This window comes from Pholcus phalangioides, unplaced genomic scaffold, assembly GCF_987345545.1.
Source record: "Pholcus phalangioides strain wild (caught in Gottingen) unplaced genomic scaffold, Ppha-v1.0 ptg000008l_1, whole genome shotgun sequence".
NCBI lineage: Eukaryota > Metazoa > Arthropoda > Arachnida > Araneae > Pholcidae > Pholcus > Pholcus phalangioides.
In genome coordinates, this window is record NW_028301601.1 from 59,045,062 (window position 1) to 59,066,453 (window position 21,392).

Below are 21,392 nucleotides of genomic sequence, written 5' to 3' on the forward strand. Positions count from 1 at the left end.
ATAAATGATCCATCCGTAATAAATTATCATAAATTGTTATACATAATTGATGCCCATCTAGCACCTTTGCGGGTAATCTGGAATGTCGGTTGCGATATAGGCCAAAACAGCCAAAATCTGTGACGAGAACCATAATTTTTTTTTTCCACCATTCTTTTAGCTTTCAAGAATGGCGTGCTTTTCAGATCAGATCATGTGCTCAAAAGTGTCAAGATGCTCGTCTTCCACTATGAAGGTTACCGTCAAGGTCCACGGCTTCGAATCCGGGCAAAGACATCACATATACTGAGAATGGGGCGACCACCGCTGGATGGCGCCTTCGTTCTCCACCCAACTCCACTGGTTGGAGATTGCCGTATGGCGATATATGACCGGAGTTGGTGTCCAGTAAAAAGCAATGCTATCCAGATCACAACATTCCAAATATTGGTGGATAGCTTTCCTGAGAGAGTGACAGCTGTGATCGAAGTAAAATTGTGGGGGGGGGGAGGGAGACGTTATTGATTTGTGCACTATGAACCACCAACTCAAAACATTCAGTTGTCCGGATCTAAGTGTATTTCACAAATAATTCGAAATCGTCAATTTTCTGCCTCATATATGCGCGGGCTTCAATACTTTGTTTTTTGTAGGCAATGCGACCGCAACAAATGCAATACCGTTGAACTTATGTCACCAAGGTCTATCCTATGATTTACATTTTCTTTATTTATTTATTTCGCATTATTGGCGAATACTTTGACATTATGTTGTTGTTGTTGTCCGTAACTCACGGTTCATGAATTACACAGCATTGCGAAGTCCATTGAGTGCACAAACCGTATTGCTTCTTTAAGTCTCTCCGTGCGAAACTTGTACAGAGGGAAAAATTCTTTAATCTTTCTCATATGAAAGGGGAAAAAAAATGCATAACATCCAATACTCAAGCATTTACCATATTCCCTTCAAGTTATGGGAGACAGATGGCAGTGCCAGCAGAAACAAGAGACAAGAACGATTGTGGCAGCGTGAATGAGTCAGTGCCACGCATACAAGCGCAGAGAACACGGCCCGGCATGTACCAATTCGTTAGACATTCCGCACAGGAATGTGTACGAGGTACATGTCCGGTTAAGTAGTAGTAGTCAGTCACGTATGGAGCGTTGCATTCAGGGATATTCATCTATACTCAACCTTTTGCATCATCTCCAGTAAGTAATATTGTGTACGCCAATACGCATGTAGATCAGTGTTTCTCAACCGCCGGGCCGCGGCCCAGTACCGTGCCCTAACACAAGTCACGCCGGGCCATGAATGATTCGCACAGTTTCATTTCCCCCATTAATTTCTCGTTAGTCGTGTTTATGATAGGGCCTTTCACTTATGCAAAAGAGATTTACCGGACCTACGGGCTTCCAAAAGGTTGAGAACCACTGATCTAGAGATGCATGATTCCACGCATCAAAATTCAATTGCACTCCTCCAAATTTTGTTGAGGAGGAAAATATTCCTTAAAAATTTAGGTAATTGCTTTTTTTTTTTAATATCGTAGTTTATCTGTTCTCATAAATAAGAAATACTCACCTTTCTACAAAATTACCCCTTAAAATTTTAGAGAGGAGTAAAATTACTCTTCAGAATTTACTCTTATTTTTTTGGGTTAATACTGCTATACACTTTCAAAATCCTCCCACTTTTCTCTCGTCCGTCCTCCCATCCCTCTGAAGTTTTAAAACAGGCATGATAATTTACTCGTATAAGGGGGTCATTCAAGTGTTACGTCAGCATCGGGGGGGGGGGGGGGGGTTGAAGGTTGCTTACGTCATCAACCAACCCTTTTTGAAGATATGAAATCATTCTAAGCTGCTGACGGGGGAGGGGGGGGTGGTCAGTGTTTTGCTGACAAGGGGGTCAAAAATGGCTGAATGAACGCCAGGGTCTCCGCCACCGGACTTATCCCGTTGCCGAGATCTCTTCCAGCCCATCTTCGTGGCAGAGTCTGGAACAAAGTGAGTGTGTACACCTAACAGTTTGAGTGTGTAGCTAGTGTTGTGTATGATATTTCAGTGCTGCCACGTATACTTCAAATTGTGAGTAAAGTGTAATGATTGAATATTTGTAACGTTGTAGGCCTGTTGCTCTCTGCGGCGAGACTTTTTAACGGGGAGATCGGCTCGCATTCGCGCCTTGAAGTTGGGAACCACAGAAAACAAACTTCAGCCGAACCACCACTGTGGGGTTCGAGCCCGGATCCTCGCATCGCGAGTCCGTCACTATAACCACTCGACCACCACAGCGGCAAGGGTCAACGGTCAAAAATGGCTGGAAATCTGCTTACGTAATACTTGAATGGCCCCCCTAAAACACTTATGCACATCAAAACCTACACACAAATATCGAATTTCTAAAGAAAAACGGTCATATCATATGGTCCGAGGAAATTATTATTATTATTATACATACACGCAAAACTTGATCACGGATCGGTGAAACAAGGGATATGAACTATAAATAGCTGATATAACCGAGTTTGTTTTAAAATAATAGTAATAATAATACATCCTGTGTGTATCTTGAGACAATATTTGTTGAGGAAACGCAATGGAAAATGAGTTTTTTGCGCCGGTGTAAAATGTATGAGCGTAAAGTATGATGAAAATGCACGCAAATTTCCCTTTGATATCCAAAAAATATTAGCCTATACATTTCCCCAACCCCCCACATATCCAAAAATATTCGAACTTTCGAAAGAAAACTACCGAGACTCGAATAATTAATCCGCAGATATTGCGGAAAGTTCAATATAGCAAGAATATTGGACGGGAAAAATGAAAATGAGCAAATAGTTCCTTAATTGAATTTTTTTTAGGAGAGGTGGTTTTTTTCCCCCCTCGGTTTTTCTCAAGGGATCACTCACATGCATAGCGTGAAAGTGATCAAAATTCAAGGGAAGAACGAAAACTCTCTCTCTCTTTTGAATACTCTCTGTATGTACAGGGTGCGTCAAAAGTCCGTTAAAAAAAGTAAAAAGTTAGCAAACGGGGTTTTGAGAAAATTGTAATTTTGCATTAAATGGAATCGAGAGAAAGGATTATTTTTTTTAAACAAAAATTTAGTTTCAAAACTCATTGATAGATGGTTCTCAAATGCAATGTATGGAGTTGATTTATGCAAGAATTTGAATGAATACAGTCAAACCTCGTTAGTGAGTCAATCCGCTTACTGGGTCACTTTCTGAGAATCTCAGTTGTCTTTTATGGGGTTCTAATGTTATTGAACTCCTGATTATGCGTCACTCCCACTCCGCTCAAGAAGTCAATTTTTGTGAAAGCACTCTTTCGAAAATTACCATTAAAATCGGAAACTCTTCGTACAATGTACATCATAAGTGTGCATCACTCCGCTTACTGGGTCACTTTCTGAGGATCTCAATTGTCTTCTATGGGGGTTCTAATGTTATCAAACTCGTGATAATGCGTCACCCCCACTCCGCTTAAAAAGTCAATTTTTGTGAAAGCACTCTTTCGAAAATTACCATTAAAATCGGAAACTCTTCGTACAATGTACATGATAAGTGTGCATCACTCCGCTTACCGGGTCACTTTCTGAGGATCTCAGTTGTCTTCTATGGGGTTCTAATGTTATCAAACTCGTGATAATGCGTCACCCCCACTCCGCTTAAAAAGTCAATTTTTGTGAAAGCACTCTTTCGAAAATTACCATTAAAATCGGAAACTCTTCGTACAATGTACGCGATAAGTTTAACGTCCACTCTTATCACGTTAAATATCTACATCGCGTTTCAAGCACAAACCACTAAAGACTCCATCCCCCCCCCCCCTCACTGCAGGCTTGTTGGCAGGCTCTTTCAACGTTGGCCTATTTCTTATTAGGGAATAGTTCAACTGGAATGTTTTTTTCTTGGCGGGTTGCGGTTCTTGAGCAGCTTTTGCCGAAAAGGTGTCCATGACAGAAATTCAAAATATATAAAATTACATATATATATACATACACACAGAGTCAAACCTCTGTGTGTATAATGATGCAATACTGTAGGAATATTATCGTGCATAGTATGTCATTTAGTACGATTTATCATGTTTCCCAACGACGCGACGCTTGAGTAAAACTATGAAAAATCACCGGTAAGAATAATGAATTCAGGGAACTTTATGAAACCTACCAAAGTGGTCAGCGATTATGCATACTTAACTGGCAATTATGTAAAATAACAGAATTTTCATCACATCCACCATGACATATGCAGTCGACGCTCAATATGACCACCTTCGTCCCGTCGAAAACGAGCATTATATTGGGAGGGTCGTTATATCGAAAGTGAAACATTGATAGTTGCTCTGTGAAAACATTTAAGACTTATCCTACCTGTCGTTGTCCTGGAATGATCACTGTAACGTGGAGTCGTTATAACGAGCGTAGACTGTACATAGCGTTAATGCTGACTTCACACTATCGCTCAAAGATGGTGGAAAAACCTAATATTTCAAGGAGTTCCAGTCGCACGTACATTTTTCATTCGATGACCGCAGCTGGATTTTCATAACCAGTTTCATATATTGTGTTTTAGCGCTATCTACAGTAAAACTTTAGAACTATTACCATTACTTTTTTCTCTCCTTCTAATGACATGTAATTTAATGACATGTATAGCAAGCGTATTGAGTTTGTAGTACAACCTACCTGTTCTTCTATGTATAAAGACGTGAGCTCAATGCTCAGTACTTCACACAAACTCGGTCACATCGATGCGCTGCAATTATTATTGCCGTTATAGAGTTGGGTTAGAAATGAAGACGCCATCATCTCGGCGGTCGACTCAAGTTCGTTAAGGAAAATATCTCGTTACGTATGCATAGGCCTCTGCACTGTTTGCCATAAACGTCATTCAGACTACCTAGCAAGTTTGCCACATTTTGAAACACAGCATCCTATTTCGTTTCTTCTTATTTTGGCGTAGAATCTTCCTGATTGGCTCACAAATACCGCATAGCGATTGGATATGGGGCATAGAAATCGCCAATTCTGAGTCCGATCATTTCTTATCGTCACAACGATGATACTTCAAGACCAGACATGACCCAGGCTCTATCCCTTAGGGGATATAAGCCAGTTACCCCGAGAGGTTGGGATATGCTGGATACAACGATGATACTGGCACAAGCAGGGAATTTTTTTTCCCCTGAATATTCTTAGGGAAAATGGACTACTTACTGACTTCACAAACAGCGTGAGGAGGCCATCTATCTCTAAGAGGTGCTTATTGTATGTCCATACTGAGTTGACCTCTGACCTTGACGCAGGAAGGGAGGGTTCATTTCCCAAAAAGGGGAAACGAAAATAACGCTAAAATAGTGCAGAAGACGCCAACGGAAAATACCAACCTGCTCCTTTTCCCTGCGACCTTTTTCCCGAAAGAAGATAAATGGAATCGTCCATCGTGACGTTTCATGACGTAGCCGGAGGCCAACTCAGCGTGGATGAACAATAGTTCCCCCAAATCGAACCTGGAACCTAACGCGGCAAATTTCACATGGTAGACGTCCCCGGAACTCGGGCGCAGCTCTTCACACAAAACTACCAGGTATATTAAATGTACATGGTGGGGAGGGGGGGGGGAACTCATTACCCGTTTTTTTTATATTCAAGAAAATACATCTTTTGGTGTCATTTCAGTATAAAATACGTGCGGCTATCAAAGTGCTTTTTAATCTAGAAAGGGTTGTTTCCTTCTCTGTGACATTTTTTTAGAGCTTCTGGAAATATTTCATGCATTCAGATATTCATAAAATCGCACTAAATTGAGGGAATTGGAAATAAAACTCAAGGCAACAACTATTCAACTTTTGCAAGATTTTATTAGCTCATGTATAACAGTAAAATAAAAGGAAAACTGTACATAATTTACCTTTAATTTCTCATTGTAACTAATTAAAAAATCTACTCTAATTAAATTTCTGAGTCGATGTATTGTTTTACTAAAAAAATATGCTTACAGAAGCCATTTGCATCCGTATTTGTGGGACAATAAAAAAAAATTTAATACATTTATATGTGGAACCATAGAGTTGGTTAAGAATTGTTCCTTCAAATCCTCAATTTTACACGTCCTCAATGGCGTCATGGTGGGCTCGCAGGCGGTATAGCGGTGGTTGAATGAAGCTTATTCTTTGTTGCTTTCAAACTTCGTGGTGCGAAAACGAGACGGTCCCTCATTGGAAAAAGTCACTGAGAACAATTGGGCCAAGAACATTTCAAATTCACACGTGATGCGCACAGGCAAAATAACCTGCCGGGTTGTTGCTTCCGACTTCGGAACACCGATAACAATACTTCTCGAACACTTTACACGCTTTCCCCAGGAACAGTTCTCTTCATATTGGACACACAACGCATAACACTGAACTTTCTGATACATATCGTCCATTCAAAATCCCTCAGAAGAATGTTTACGAGCTGCATTCGTGATTTAATTACAGTAATAGTGGAGGACTGCTGCGGTCATATTGGGACGAAGAGGTACGAGTGACTGGGATTGCGATCAGGAAGAAAAAATCGCATAAGGGTGGAGGAAGAGATGTTCGCACATATTAAAGGTGGAGGAGGATAGAAAGAATGACCGGAGGGGATTCTGAAATGTACGGGTGTGATGATGATGATGATGTTCCCTCAAAAAACTTTTTGCCCTCCTCCTCTTTAAAAAAATAGGAAAGAAAACGGATCAATCAGCAGATCAAGGTGAAAACAAACATGTTTGTTCAAGTCACGAACCTCGTTCAGAGTGATCTCTTTCTCTTCTTTGTCTCGCTTCTCGAGTATGTGCAGTGTGGAGCAAAAAAATACAACTGTTAAGCTCTGCTATACACCCCCGTACCTGTTATTCATTCCATTATGTACCCGACCTTATGCACGGTGCACACAGTGTGCGATACGACCGCGACATGACACAGATTGGGTGAAAAATTGAAATCAATACCGGTTTCATGTTTTCAACCAATTCGCGTCGTTGTCGTGGTCGCATCGCTCACACAGTGTGCACAGCAGCTTAGAGGTAACTTCCAATTGCAAAAAAAAAAAAAGTTCTGAATGTCGTTACCCATCCACTGGCTGCCATCTTCCTCTCTGTTTGAGTTGAAACAATTGGGTCAAGAAGGAGGAAAAGAGAGAGGGAGTCTCCGACCCGGGTGCAGGACCAAGAACGTCAAGTTTCTCCTTTGTCACCACTCACCCAACATTACGGTAGAGGGGCGTCAAAATGCGTCTTTCCCTATCTGACCATTTTAACAACAGAGTTCACGCCACGCCGTAATGTTAGTTTCTTTGCACATAACAGCGAATGACCCTGGAAGCTTCTTTACAGGGTCGAATTCGAGCACATAATCGATAGTGCCTATGTACAGCCAGCACCGTCTACTATGTATAGCAGAAAGCCTCCATGTGTAGCTCGGAGCGTCACTGGAGTCGCCCATTTCATCTATAGTCATTGGATATACTAAAAAAAAAGGGTAACGATTTCGCGTACGTCGGACTGCTATATCCAATGGCTACAGATGAAATGGACGACTTCAGTGACGTCAAAGCTTCGCGCGGAAGCTTTCTGCTGTAGAAAGTGTTGGTACAGCTAGCATGGAAAATTGCATTTTTACCCGTGATTCTAACACAATGTTTCTCAACGTCAGTGGTCTCTTAGAGAATGACGGAACGCATGGATAAGAACCAATAATAGCTACGGATGCAATATAGGATCTAGTGGAATCACTGAATCAGATGGACGATAAGAACATTTGTCTTCTAGGAAGGGGGCGGAGCCGGTAAAAAAATTGAGAAACTATGTTCTAACATTAACTACACGCTATACAACAGTGATTATTGACGTGAGTGGGAGGATATCCCCCAGAGGAGTAAGTAAGTACCGAACACCCCATCTCAAGCTAACCCATAGAATATATTGTGTTGTACTCATTTACCACAACCCCCTATTCCGTTCCAGCAACTCCCAGAAGTCATCACTCACTTCTCTTAAACCAGAGTTCATAGATCCCTAGAACAGGGGTGAACAACCTCTGGCCCTCGGGCTAAATGCGGCCCGCGAAAGGTATTCCAGTATCAGTAGTAAAAGGTTAACCATAATTCCTTCATAAAAATACGGGAAATCGAAATCCGTAAGGGCCATCACCAATTATATCGTACAAAAAATTGTCAAAATCAAGTAAAGTTGTCAACTGTAGCCATAAAAATTGTCAAAGGGGATTAAAGTTGCCAACTATCACTAAAATTGCTGAAAAATTATCAATGGTGGGAAATTGAATAAAATTTAATTCACCAGTGAAAAAAACGTATACGTTTGACAAATTAGTGAAACGAACATATTTATATAACTGTAATTATGATAATCATTCATAACTCTATCAACGTGTAATCTCAATCCCGACTTCAGTAAATAATAAAAATTCAAGAAAGATTCGTTGAGAATCAGAACATTTTGTAAAAAAGTCGGAAAAGCCAAAATGACTGGAATGTTCCGTAAAATATCGGTCATATGGTCATCATATATATTCCAGTTTGAACTGCAGAAATACCACATATCTGGCCCGTGGACGGGAAAGGTTGTGAACCCCTGCTTTTAAGGAAGGGGTCCTCGAAGTGATTTCGGGAGGGTGGGGGGGTCAGTGACCATGGATGAGACAACAATTAACTCATTGTTTTAATGTCGCTTTATAGTGAATACTATTTTTGGAAAGGGATTTTGTGGTCTTTGAGTTCCCCTCTGTCAAGAGGTATTGGCACAAAGGGTCCGTGGATCACGGTTCATTACAGATTAAGAATCTCCTGACCTAGACAAAAGGAATTGCCACAGGAGGTAAATAAGACATGTTCAGTAATAATGTTGTGCTTACACAAACAATTGATTGAGACGTCGATCAAGAGCTCGTGCGCACAAAATCGGGAATGAGCATTGAGCACTCTAGGTGCTCGTGATCAACAGGTTGAAGATGCCTGTTCTAAAGCAAGGGAGCTCAAGCTTTTGGGGACTCTGCGGGCCACTTAATTTGTTTGGAAACGTGTCGAGGGCCACTTAAGTTATCTGGAAATGTGCCATAGGCCACTTGAGTTATCCTAAAATGTGCCACGGGCCAATTGAGTTATCTGGAAATGAGCCGAAAGTGTGATTTTGAAATGCTCCGCGGTTAATTTAAGTGATCTAGAAATGCGTTTCGAGTTAATTTAAGTGATCTAGAAATGCGTTTCGAGTTAATTTAAGTGATCTAAAAATGCGTTTCGAGTCACTTAAATGATCTGTCAGTATGACAAGAGCCATTAAAATAATCTATAAAAATGCCTTCGGCTGCTTAAGTGATCTTAAAATGTGCCATGAGCCACTTAAGTAATTTGCAAATGTACGAACCACTGAAGGTATGGTGTGCCGCGGGTCGCATTTAGAAATGTGCTTGGGGTCGCTTTAGCGACCTGTAAATATGCCGCGAGCCAATCTGGTAATGTGCCACGGGCAACGCAACTTAACAATCTTTCGTGGACCAACTGAGTGGTTTGGTCATTTGTCACATTTGCCACATCAAATGGACACCAAGGATCGTCGCATTTGTCCCGCGGACCATAGGTTGAGCATGTATGTTCTAAAGCTGTCGTGGGGGTTGGATGAAAAAGATTACTTCTTCCACTGAACATTAAAGAACAGGTAACAATGCGTATCTCTCGGGACCCGGTTAATTACATCAGTACAAAAAGTACAATGAGAGATTTCTTCTCCGAATGGAATCCGTGTACCTCTTTTCATACACGGCACAAAACCTCTCTAATGACGGGAAAGTTAATAGAAACTTCAACAATGGTAGCAACGCTTCGATGGAGGACAGTAAAAAGGAAAAAAAGTCGTCTCCACGGAGATGTAAGCTTTGATCTCACCATCGCCATTGAGGGGATTCCCCGTGAATTGACGAGCAATTTATGTACGTATATAGCTTATGGACAATGTCAACGAAATCACATCATTGATAGGACGGCTTTTGAAGGGCAACTATTTTTCATTTTTCTTCGTGGACGACGACGGCGTCGTTCTTTTTCAAAAAAAAACAAGGAGGACGTGGGGGAGACTTTCGAGACATATATTCATTGTTCAAGGTCGCTTCGGTGATCCTCTACATATTATAAGACGGATTTCGGGGTCGTAATATTGATCGTCTTGATCTAGTAATGGGACAAAATAGAAGAAAGTGGGGAGAAAAGCAAGGGTGCTTATACCAAGAAGACAACTAGAACATTTCAAATAAAAATCGATCACTGAAGAAGAAAATGTTTCAATTTGATAACATTTGAAGATATTTCGCCCGTGATGTTATTCTTGTGCTGTCAAACCGTTATCGTTCATAATGAGTTCTCGGAAACATTTCCCTTTTTTGAAATTGGATCGGAATCCCTTTTGTAGTCGTACGTTTTTCCTTTTTGCTAACCTGCATACGGTAACGGTTATAATCGAACATCACGAACCAATGACAGACAGGCTGGTTGTGCCCGAGTGGCATGGTGGTAAGATGCTCGTCTACCATCGTGAAGGTTGCTGTCAGGGTCCCGGGTTCGAACCCAAGGGGGGATATTGATATCTTATTGATAAGATATTTTCCCTAACGAACTCGAGGCGACCACCGATAGACAGCGCCTTCACTTCCAACCCATCTCACTAATGGCAGTAAATTGTGATATAGCGATATGGCCAGAGTTGGTGTTTGGTGAAGTAGTAGACAGGCTGGTTCATATAAAAATAAAGATGAGTCTACTTTTTTTTTCCCCCATTGTGGTGACTAGATCAGCGTTCTTCAACCCTTTTGTTACCTGTGGACCGGTGAAAACGGTTGAAAAATTTCGCGGTTCGGACGGAATTCGAGATAGAGTTTATGGAAAGGCAAAAACACTAAATACAGTGAAACCTGTCTATTCAGTGATTAGTGCGTTGACTTGCCCCTTTATAAAACGAAACTTGTCTAAAACGGAATATTATTTCAGTCCCTTGACTTCCCGTTTCGTACATGTTTCACTGTAAATAGAAAGCACATAAGTAAATGAAATAATTTGTAGACCGCAAAAAAAAATAAAATTAATAGGAAAAAAAATTCAACCGGCAAAAAACGCATAAATAGGAAAGATAATTTGCGCTCCGGCAGAAAAGACAACTCCAAAGTATAGAGTACAGATGGCAGCACCAGCTAGAAGACGAAGCAAACACACCTCCTGCAACATAACTACGTTAGGACCACACATACACTCAGGACACACATTCCGGGATGTACCGATTCGTAAGAAATCCCGAAGAGGGATGTGATAGAAGTCTCTCTACGGTTAAGTAGTAATGATAGAAAAGACAAACGTGAGAAATAATTTGCAGACCGGAAAAAATACTCGAACAGTAGAAACGACTTGCAGAAGGCCAAAAAAAAAAACAGGAGAAATTATTTGCAGACCGGAATGAAATACACAGATAGGAGAAAAAAATTGTTTTTTGTCAAACCGAGCACAGCTCAGGTCTATCGCCATAGGCAATTTACTTGTGTGTGTACCTAATAGTCTGTGTATGTGAGTTGTGCCTGATTCCATTAATATTTCAGAAGAGTAAAGTGTAGTGATTGAATATTTCTACTGCTTGTAGGCCTGTTGCTCTCTGTTTCAAGATTTTTTAAAGGGGAGATCAGCTCGCATTCGCGTAACCAGCAAAAAACACATAGAGGAAATAGATTGCGGGCCAAAAAAAAATTAAATTGATAAAAGAAAAAAATTCGAATAAGTACGAAACCATGAACTTTTAGAACCATGGACCATGAACTTTTAGTACACCGCCAATCGACTGCTTTTACAAGGGGACACCAGTATCGATTGGTGAGGGACAATGCAAGGTTATGGTGTCGCAGGGAATTTTTCTCCAATAGGGTTGTTAATAAATGGAATAGCTTACCCCCGGCGGTAGTAAATTGTAACACAATTGACACGTTTAAAAAGAAATACGATAAACATGTTGGGGTAAATCGAGAAGCTATCCATTCTTAAAATAAGACAACCATAAGTATTGTTTATGGGCATTTTATAATATTTTATCATGTGTATATATTGTTATAATTTGTGTGTTGATGTATTTTTGAAATATATGACATCCATATTTTTATGGGCATCTTTTTATCAGCCACCTCGTTGGGCATTTTGTCTGTTGTGGCGTTGTATTTGTATTTGTATTTGAAATGAATGTACGTAATTAAATACTGAATAAGTACGAAACGAATGTACGTAATTAAATACTGAATAAGTACGAAACGAATGTACGTAATTAAATACTGAATAAGTACGAAACGAATGTACGTAATTAAATACTGAATAAGTACGAAATGAATGTACGTAATTAAATACTGAATAAGTACGAAATTAAATACTGAATAAGTACGAAATTAAATACTGAATAAGTACGAAATGAATGTACGTAATTAAATACTGAATAAGTACGAAATTAAATACTGAATAAGTACGAAATGAATGTGCATAATAAAAATACAATTATCTCAAAAAAATAATAATAGTTGAAAATGTTGTAAGTATGTTCTTCGATTTAAACATATTGTATAATCTTTGGAGTGAAATGAACGCAAATTTTGAAGGGAAAAAATCTAATTTTTCCCTCTCATTCATATGTGATGACTCAGTAAATCCTTTCTCCTTCTTAGCGGTCTCCCCCTCCCTTACGGCCAAATAATAATTAAGTTTTATTTGAAAAGCTCCAACAGAAATCCCCCTCCCCTCTTTTACGGATGATTTTTTTTTTCTTTCGGTGTCCACTAAAGAAGGGTTTTACTGTCTGTAAACGATAATCAAATAGTACAAAATCAGATTCCATTTTCAAATGGAAAAAGGGATTTGTTCTAACGTATTGGATTCAATCTTCGAGATGAAGCACTGTCTCAAATCCGAACTTTCTCTCGCGGAGAATCTTTCAAAATGTAGATCTCGAAAGAGTATGTACGAATGTTACGAGAAGCACGGTTATGTCCGGCGTGGCATGCAGCACGGAAAAAATCGGATACAAACTATATATACATTCGACCAGCGCGTGTGAATCGCCCCCGTAATAATCGATGGCCATCGTGGAGAAAAAGAGGATGATCATTTCGTCACTATGGCAACGAGCAACAAGTATCAAATAAGATGAGATATATTCAACAACATCCACATCAGATGAAGAAATGCACATGTGCATGACGAAAGATGTGATGTTTTTAGAATTCGCTAATTCAGATAAGAATGAACCATTGAATCGTTTTTTGATTCGCTTTGTTTACAAATCTTTCAAATGATTCTCATCATAATCGCGCGCGCGCGAACATTTTTGGGAATCAAAAATTCTAGTGAAGGCCATAGTTGTTCTTGAATTTTTTTACAGAGAAATGTATTTCTTTATGAAAAACAATTTCCGATTTTTGATTTGGAATTTTTTTTTAATATAAAAAGTATTCAAATTTCGTGCACAGTGAGGTTGCTCTCTCACTGTACTTTTTCTCAAATTTTTCTCAACTTTTTGCCAGAGAAAGCAACAGTCCTGCAACGATACAAATATTGAATCATTACGCTTCACTCATAGTTCGAAAAATAGATGGCAGCACTATAACACGTATCATAGAGAAAATTTCTCGTTAGGTTCACAACACATAGAATACACGCACATTCCAACATGTGCTCATTCGTTAGAAATTCCATAGAGGAATATGAATGAGTTGCATGCGTGGTTTAGTAGTAGTTTCCTGAAATCATACTCGCTAGTTATTTGGAAATTTAATCAATTTGAATAACGATTTAAAAACTTTTAACGATTAGTAGAGTTACATTAAAAACAAAGACCTTGGTGAATAAATTTTCAATTGTTTGGGATTTCTCAAATAGGACCATTCATCATGTGTCAATAATCGTGCAATTTAGGCACGAATCGAAAGATCGATCAAAAATGGAATAATTTGTATATCGGGGGTGCCTTAGATGTGACTATAACAGCTCATACCCCCGTTCATCATCGCTCGGCCCCCTTGAACGCAGCAGCACAATGAAATCATACTTGTATACGAGAAAGGGGATGATCACAATTTAAAAGTTATCTATCTCATAAACTATCAAATGACGGCTGAAGAAAGAAAACACTATCAAATGATGTGATCACAACCTGAAAACCCTGATAAGTACCGGTTAGTAGCGAGGTTCTGATGTGTAGCAATAACACATCAATTCCATCCCCTTCATATTTTTACAATTGCTAATTCACGAGCAGTAGTGCGAATAGCCATGGTTTGAGTATGTACATAGGATTCGGGGAAGCGAGTCGTGACACTTCGTGATTTGGGAGGTGGTGCGTACCACATAGGAATGGATCTACCATCTCTATTTGGTATTATTTCAAATATCATCCCTATTTAGTTTCACTGGAGATTTGGTTTCATTTGTTTTCATTGGAGAGATGGGGCAACAACGTCCTAATTGGGGTTTTGAGGACAAGGTGTCCGTATAAAAAGGTTTTTTTAAATACTTTAATTGCTGTCATTAAATCTCCCATTCATGTTACAAGGGGTTGTTATTATACAACCCCTTGCAACAGGAATGATGTATCCGAATTCTACATGTTATTTGAATAATTTTTCTAATTGGAAGTATGCCTCTAAGATCGCCATTATGCCCTAAGATTATCACCAGTAAAATGCGACAAGGGAATTAAGTAATCACCCTCTACAGTTTACTTGAATACCGGGGAAGGGGGCAGCAGATGAGGCTGTAATAGTCAAAGCCTTTTAAATACTTGTTTCTACATGCGGGAGGCTTTGAAATAGCCCATAATCTCTAATCGCTCTGCCAATTAAATGCAATAGCGCATTGAAGCCATGGATTGCCAACGAGTAAGTCAAGAAAAATAATAATTTCTTCACAAAATTACAGATAATACCGCTGCCATTGTACAAACATATCAGGTATTGAAGATTTGCATACATTTTTTACGGAATACAGCCCAATGATACATACGGGCATGCGATTTGCATCAAAATTTTTATCGGAATGACGGATTTCAATAACCCAAAAACAGTTTTGCAACTGGTCGATAGAGGATAACAACGCAAGATTAATTCAAAACATCGAAACAGCTTCAAGAACAAAGCAAAGTGGATTTATGTTTAACTAGAATTGATACCCGACGCTCTGCCCGGCTTTTTTCCCATATACTGGAAGCATAAAAGAAATAACAAACCATTGTAAAGGTATAACTATGTCTGTGTGAAACGCTTTGTTTGGGAACCACAGTAACCGAAGTTCTATATATTATATATATATATATATATATATATAAAATAACTTGTTCTCACTCACTGGCAAATTCATTATCGCTGAGCTGAAACCACTGAAGCTATGAATATGATATTTGGTGATTAGTTTTATTTTATGACAAAGACTCATTAAAAAGGGAGGTTTTCGAAACATACGCCCATAAAAAATATGGATGTCAAAAAAAACAAACTAAAATACAGCAACCCTATATAAAAGCATATGCCTCGAAAATAATTATACATAATACACTGCCCATAAAAATATTACGATGTTTGTCTTATCTAAGTATGAATAGCTTCTCAAATTATCCCAATCTGTTTGTTTATCGTACTTCTTTTTAAACGTGTCAATTGAGTTGGAGTTCACCGCTCCCTGTGGAAGGCTATTCCATATATTAACAACCCTTATTAGAGGAAAAACTCCCTGCGAAACCACAACCTGGAATTGGCTCTCCCTTGTCGAAGCAAGTCATTGGCAGCGTATTAATAACTCATAGCTCATCCTAGAATTGAAAACTTCAAAACACTTCGATCACACATATTTCCCTGATAACTGCGTTCTTCCAATGTAAACACATTCAAATAATCAAGTCCCTTTCATAGCTTAAGCCTTGTGTGCCAACAAGGGCACCTCTAAGGCTTCTCTTCTACCTAGCTCTTCTCTGCACCCCCTCAACCAAGTCTATTTCCCTTACTTAGGTATGGTTCCCAAAACCTTACGGCATACCCCAGTCCAGGACGAAATAAGCCCCGAAAAAGGAAGGATCATTTCAAGAGAATGCGGAGACCTTTTAAGAACGAAACCCCGGCCATTCTACTCGATTTTTTGACCACCGCTGAGCAATGTTCGGAAAACCTAAGCCGCTCGTCAATAAGAATTCCCAAATCGGTGCCCCTTGTTAACTTAATGAAGAAAAAGAGGTGTAAAATCTTAAATGGGGGAAAAAATTCCGTTTTTGCACAACTGAAGGAAAAAAACACAATTTAACATTTTGAAACCTGCTACATGGGGAAAGAAAAACGAAGTTGTCCCGTTTGATCAGATAAAATATTACGTATGATTATGGTATTTGTAAATTGAAGGAATGAATAAAAATTTTCCTACACAATTTCTCTCCGGAGCAATGTGCAAGCAACAGAGCCTGGCCATGATCGGTATCTAAATAAAAATGGTCATCGTACTTATAACTGGGATTTTTTTCGGATATAGTTACAAATCGGATTATTCCGATTCGTCAAGAAGCACGAGTTTTGAAACACGAGTCAAGAAAAATACGGTCGTATATACAAATATCGGAACAATCCGATTTGTAAATAAGAAACGCCGAGTCCAGATAAGCGGTCATATTAAGCGGCGAACACTGTATACACAACCGTTGATTTCTTGACTCGTGTTTCAATTATTGTGAATGCAGTTAAAATATGTATTATTAAAATAACGCGTGCAACGGGGGAAAAAAATAGTTTTAGGTAAATAAGTTTGTGTCATATTTTGAATGTCATTAAACGATTTGCGTGACGGGAAAATCAGCTTATCGGTTTTTACCCCCCCCCCCCCAAGAAGAAATTGTTTATTTCCACTTTTTTTTCGCTAATCCTCCATCGTTAGCGCGAAATTTGTATAATAACAAACACGAATAAGCAATTAACTTTATTTTCTTTGCTGTTTGTGGAAGAAAAGGGAAAACAGGGGGGAAAAGTTACTTGTGTGTGTCCGCTACTTCTTTCTTATTTATTGTACGGCATGTCAAACTTTGCTAATGGATTGATAGTTTACTCTTTCTTCCCCCCCCCCTCCACAACCATCGAGCTTTCCCCCCCCCCTTTCTTCTTACAAAAATTTTTCTTCTTTTTCAAGAAATCCATCAAATCCTATTTTTTTTCTCCTGAAATTCGGGATTGTTTATGTCTTGTTTATCCATTTACACTTTCTGAACATTCAACTCATATAATTTCCTCCTTTTTGATTGAAAGTAATTTTTTTTTTTTTGAGAAATTATCATGAAGTTTCTTTTTCTAAGTTTCCTAAAAATTGAGAATTTTTTTAAATAAATTCAGGGATTTTTCAAAATTTCTTAAAAGTTTGAAATAAAGAGTTGACTTTCTTAAAAATTCTGAGAAGTTCTGATTTTTTTTTTTTTTTTTTTTTTTGAATTAAACTTCTGTGAAATTGAGAAATTTAGAATACAGAATTTTAAGAAGTTATCTAAATGTCTGAGGAAATCGAAACAGAAAAATTGGAGAATTTTTTTTTTTAATTTAAGGTAAAGTTTTGTAGCATGTAGCATATATACAGTATACATATTTTTTCAAGATCATTTTAGAATTTCTGGAAATTTTACAACTTCGGAGGATACTTTAGAGACATTAAAACTTTTCAAGAGAAAAAAACAAATTTTCAGAATTCTAAGAAACATTTTCAAGTCTATTGAACTACTTAAAATATTTTCTGAAGTTATGGGTGAAACTTTTTTTTTTGTAGAAATTTATGATTTTTGTTGTCGTAATCGTATTTATGGTGTTTAAATAATGACTGTTAATGCTATGTATCGGTATCAAATAACGTGTAATTGTAACACAATTAGTCTAGATCAGTCAGAATTTGTAAGTAGTTATAAATTTGTTCAATGAGAGTGCAATCATTAAAAATACTAAAAAACATTGTATATAGTTTTCTTTTAATACCAAACAAATTTCTCAAAAAAATGACATACATATAGCACTGAAATGCGTCCATCACTCAGAAATGCCTACAGTATATAAGGTGAAATTTGATGGTATGTAGTAACGATGTACAATAAAAAAAAATCGTTAGAAATACCTTAATGGCGATAGACCGAGTTTATTAACGGTTAGTAAAAAGACAAAAATGACTCGAAAACTCATTATAATTTCGATAATCCGAAATTTATCAAGTGTCGAATCATATAACGATTAGAGATCCATCGAAATCAACCTCATTTGCGTACTTCTGTGAGATAAAAGCGAAAACACCTCCTATAGGTCAAATCTACTAATGTATGGGGAAAGTAAATTTCGCCCATAGTCTGACAGTAGGCTATATTATTGGTAACTTCACCAGCCCATAAAAAAAAAATGTTTGTCTTATCTAAGTATAGATAGTTTCTCAATTTATCCCACTATGTTTATTGTACTTATTTTGAAACGTGACAATTGAATTAGAATTCAATGCTCCCCGTGGTAGGATATTCTATTTATTAGCAATCCCATTAGAGAAAAACTCCCTGCGACACCACAACCTGAAATTCTCCCTTACTAAACGATACTGGTGTCTCCTTGTCGAAGCAGTCTGTTAAAAATTTTGAACACTTCGATCATATCCCCAGACACATTTGCGTTCTTCCAATGTAAACATACTCAAGAAATCAAGTCTTTTTCATAGCTCAAGCCTTGAGCTTTCAGCATGTTCAATGACCATTTTCCTCTGCGGAGTCGATGACATATTTTTGGATGATGATGCCTGAATCAATGAACGCCAGGGTCTCTGCATCCGGACTTATCCCGTTGCCGAGATCTCTTCCAGCCCAGCTTCGTGGCAGAGTCTGGAAGAAAGTGAGTGTGTACACCTAACAGTCTGAGTGTGTAGCTATGTTGTGTATGATATTTCAGTGCTGCCATCTATACTTCAAATTGTAAGTGAAGTGTAATGATTGAATATTTGTAACGTTGTAGGCCTGTTGCTCTCTGTGGCGAGACTTTTTAACAGGGAGATCGGCTCGCATTCTCGCCTTGAAGTTGGGAATTACAGAAAACCAACTTCAGCCGACCACCACTGTGGGGTTCGAACCCAGATCCTCGCATCGCGAGTCCGTCACTATAACCACTCGACCACCACAGCGGCGGATGATGATGCCTGACACCTTGACTTTAAACTTTAAAAAACGGTTGACAAAGCACTAGGCGGACGCTCCGATTTTCCCAAACTTAGTCCAGTACAGAACCTATAGAGAAGAATCTAAGGGATTGTTCTTGATCTATCGAGGATCTTGATGAAAAAATGATGTGAATTTTGGTAGAAATAAGAGATGCGACAGTGCATGGCTTCATAAAATTAACGTCTCGACAAATGTGTGCTGTAATTCATGCTAAATGGAAGTCCAAGAAACTATTAGAGTTTGAGACCTTTCTTCGTGTCCAGGCAGTTCCATAAAAGATATAGTTATAATAAGGTTAACATATAGCAGTTTATCAGATAAATTCATGTGTCATTGTTCATGCACATGAGGTGCACTTGATTTCGACATGTGCAAAAGGGGCAACCCCTCCCTTTCCTCCCAGATTCAAACCACACACACGCGCGCGCGTCGTCAAGATAAATCAGATTTTGCTGAAAAGTTCTTAAGAAAAAAATCATTTTTAAAAGAAACGAAAGATCTTTATCAGTTATTAATACATATTTTTGTTTTAAATTTCGGCACTAGCCATTGGAAATCAACCCAATAATTATTTCCTTATGATGACAGTTGAAATTTCCTCTAGGGAATGGCATCGTTACATGAAAACTGTTCCAAAGACTTTTAGCAGATGTGCATTTCGGAAACGCAAACAATCGGTTCGTAGAACTTTTATCCGTTTGTAAGTACAGTGTACTTATTTGAATACAGCGACGATTTGGCTGTGTATAATATTTTGTCCTTGCAGCTAGATGTATATTTTAACACGTGTAGATGACAACCCCACTCAGAGATTGGCATCGAAAAAATTCTGGAAAAGCTTTTTCTGGTTTAGAAATAAACTCTCGAAGTTGGTGTATTTTATTATCTCGTGGGTACTTTTGTTTTCCACCTTATATCATCGACATTATATTGTTATTTTCATGCAAGTGATTCTTTTGTAACTGATTATTTAGATGACAGTTTAATTTGAATAAATTTCTTTCAAATATGTCGTCATATTTTGCTGTCCTCAATTGAGGACACTTGTTATGCATTGACATACTTCCTGTTGGCGTGTTTAAAAACCTCTCGAGAATATGCAGTTTCAAAAAAATATCCAATATCGAGATGGAATACAAAGCGCATGAATGGGTTGAACTAGGAGCAAAATTTTCAACCTCTTTCATTATCTACCACTTAATCTTGTATAGGCCTCGGCCAAACAATATTGAATAAATAAAACTTATTTAGCTCTCAAAAAATCTCATTATATAAATGTTGCAACGGCCTATAATGACACTTACCCTCCTCGGCCAACAACATGGACACCCATCCAGAGGAACACTCTTCGGTGGCGACTCAACTTTTTGGATCTGTTGTTGCTGTTCCTGTAGCTGGACCTGCTGCTGATGCTGTTGCTGTTGTAACTTCTTCCGGCCCCTCCTCCTGATTCTCCCTGGGATGTATTTGTAGCTGGAAAATCTGCGCCGGGAATGCCTCACGATAGAAACCCAGTCTATCATTGCTAATTAATTCACTTTGGATAACATGGAATCGAAATTCTCAGGTTATATGTTAACGATATTGAAGCTGGTTACTTCTCTTTGGAAAGCAAAAATTTACCAGCTGCGAGGATAATTTCGAGCAATCATCCCATATATATATATATATATTAATTATATTCAATCCATAAATGTATCATTCATCAGAAATTATTTATAGTTTTTATATTTTTCCAGAATACTCCATGTACTGATGGTTTTTAAAACCTCGTCTGAGAGATTATCAGTAGAAGCTCCTTAAAATATTTCTTATATTCCTTCGTGTTGACAAGACGGCATCATGGAGCTCAAATTAAGGCACTTTGCAACAAAATAGCATCGAATATAATTATGTGCAAAAATGTATAAACTCTCTTTTTTAATCTCCTACTTGAAATTTTCCGAATGGTAAATAACTATGGCAAAATGTTGCCACAGAGACGCATCGAAATCTTCAAGTGCTCACTTCCCCATAGATGACTCCAGTGGTGTTGTCTTTTTTTCAGTGACGCGCGAACAATGCTCTACACCGGGCAACTACATCAACAAGTGGCAAACAACTTCACGCACGAACTCGCGGAACACAAACACAAGCACACACACACGCA

At 38.5% G+C, this 21,392-nt stretch overlaps 1 protein-coding gene across 7 annotated transcripts in view; it reads right to left on the reverse strand.

The window, feature by feature from the left end:
• The window catches only part of LOC149084660 (disks large homolog 1-like), a 393,252-nt gene that overhangs the window by 339,518 nt on the left and 32,342 nt on the right, over positions 1-21,392 (reverse strand). Inside the window, exon 1 of one of the 7 annotated variants that reach the window (XM_089235065.1) lies at positions 20,548-20,887. The exons of the other annotated variants lie outside the window; for them this stretch is intronic. Within the exon in view, the coding sequence (XP_089091191.1) occupies positions 20,548-20,766 (219 nt within the window). The 5' untranslated portion in view covers positions 20,767-20,887. Of the gene's footprint in view, positions 1-20,547; positions 20,888-21,392 lie in introns of those variants that run through there. 7 annotated transcript variants of the gene reach the window in all.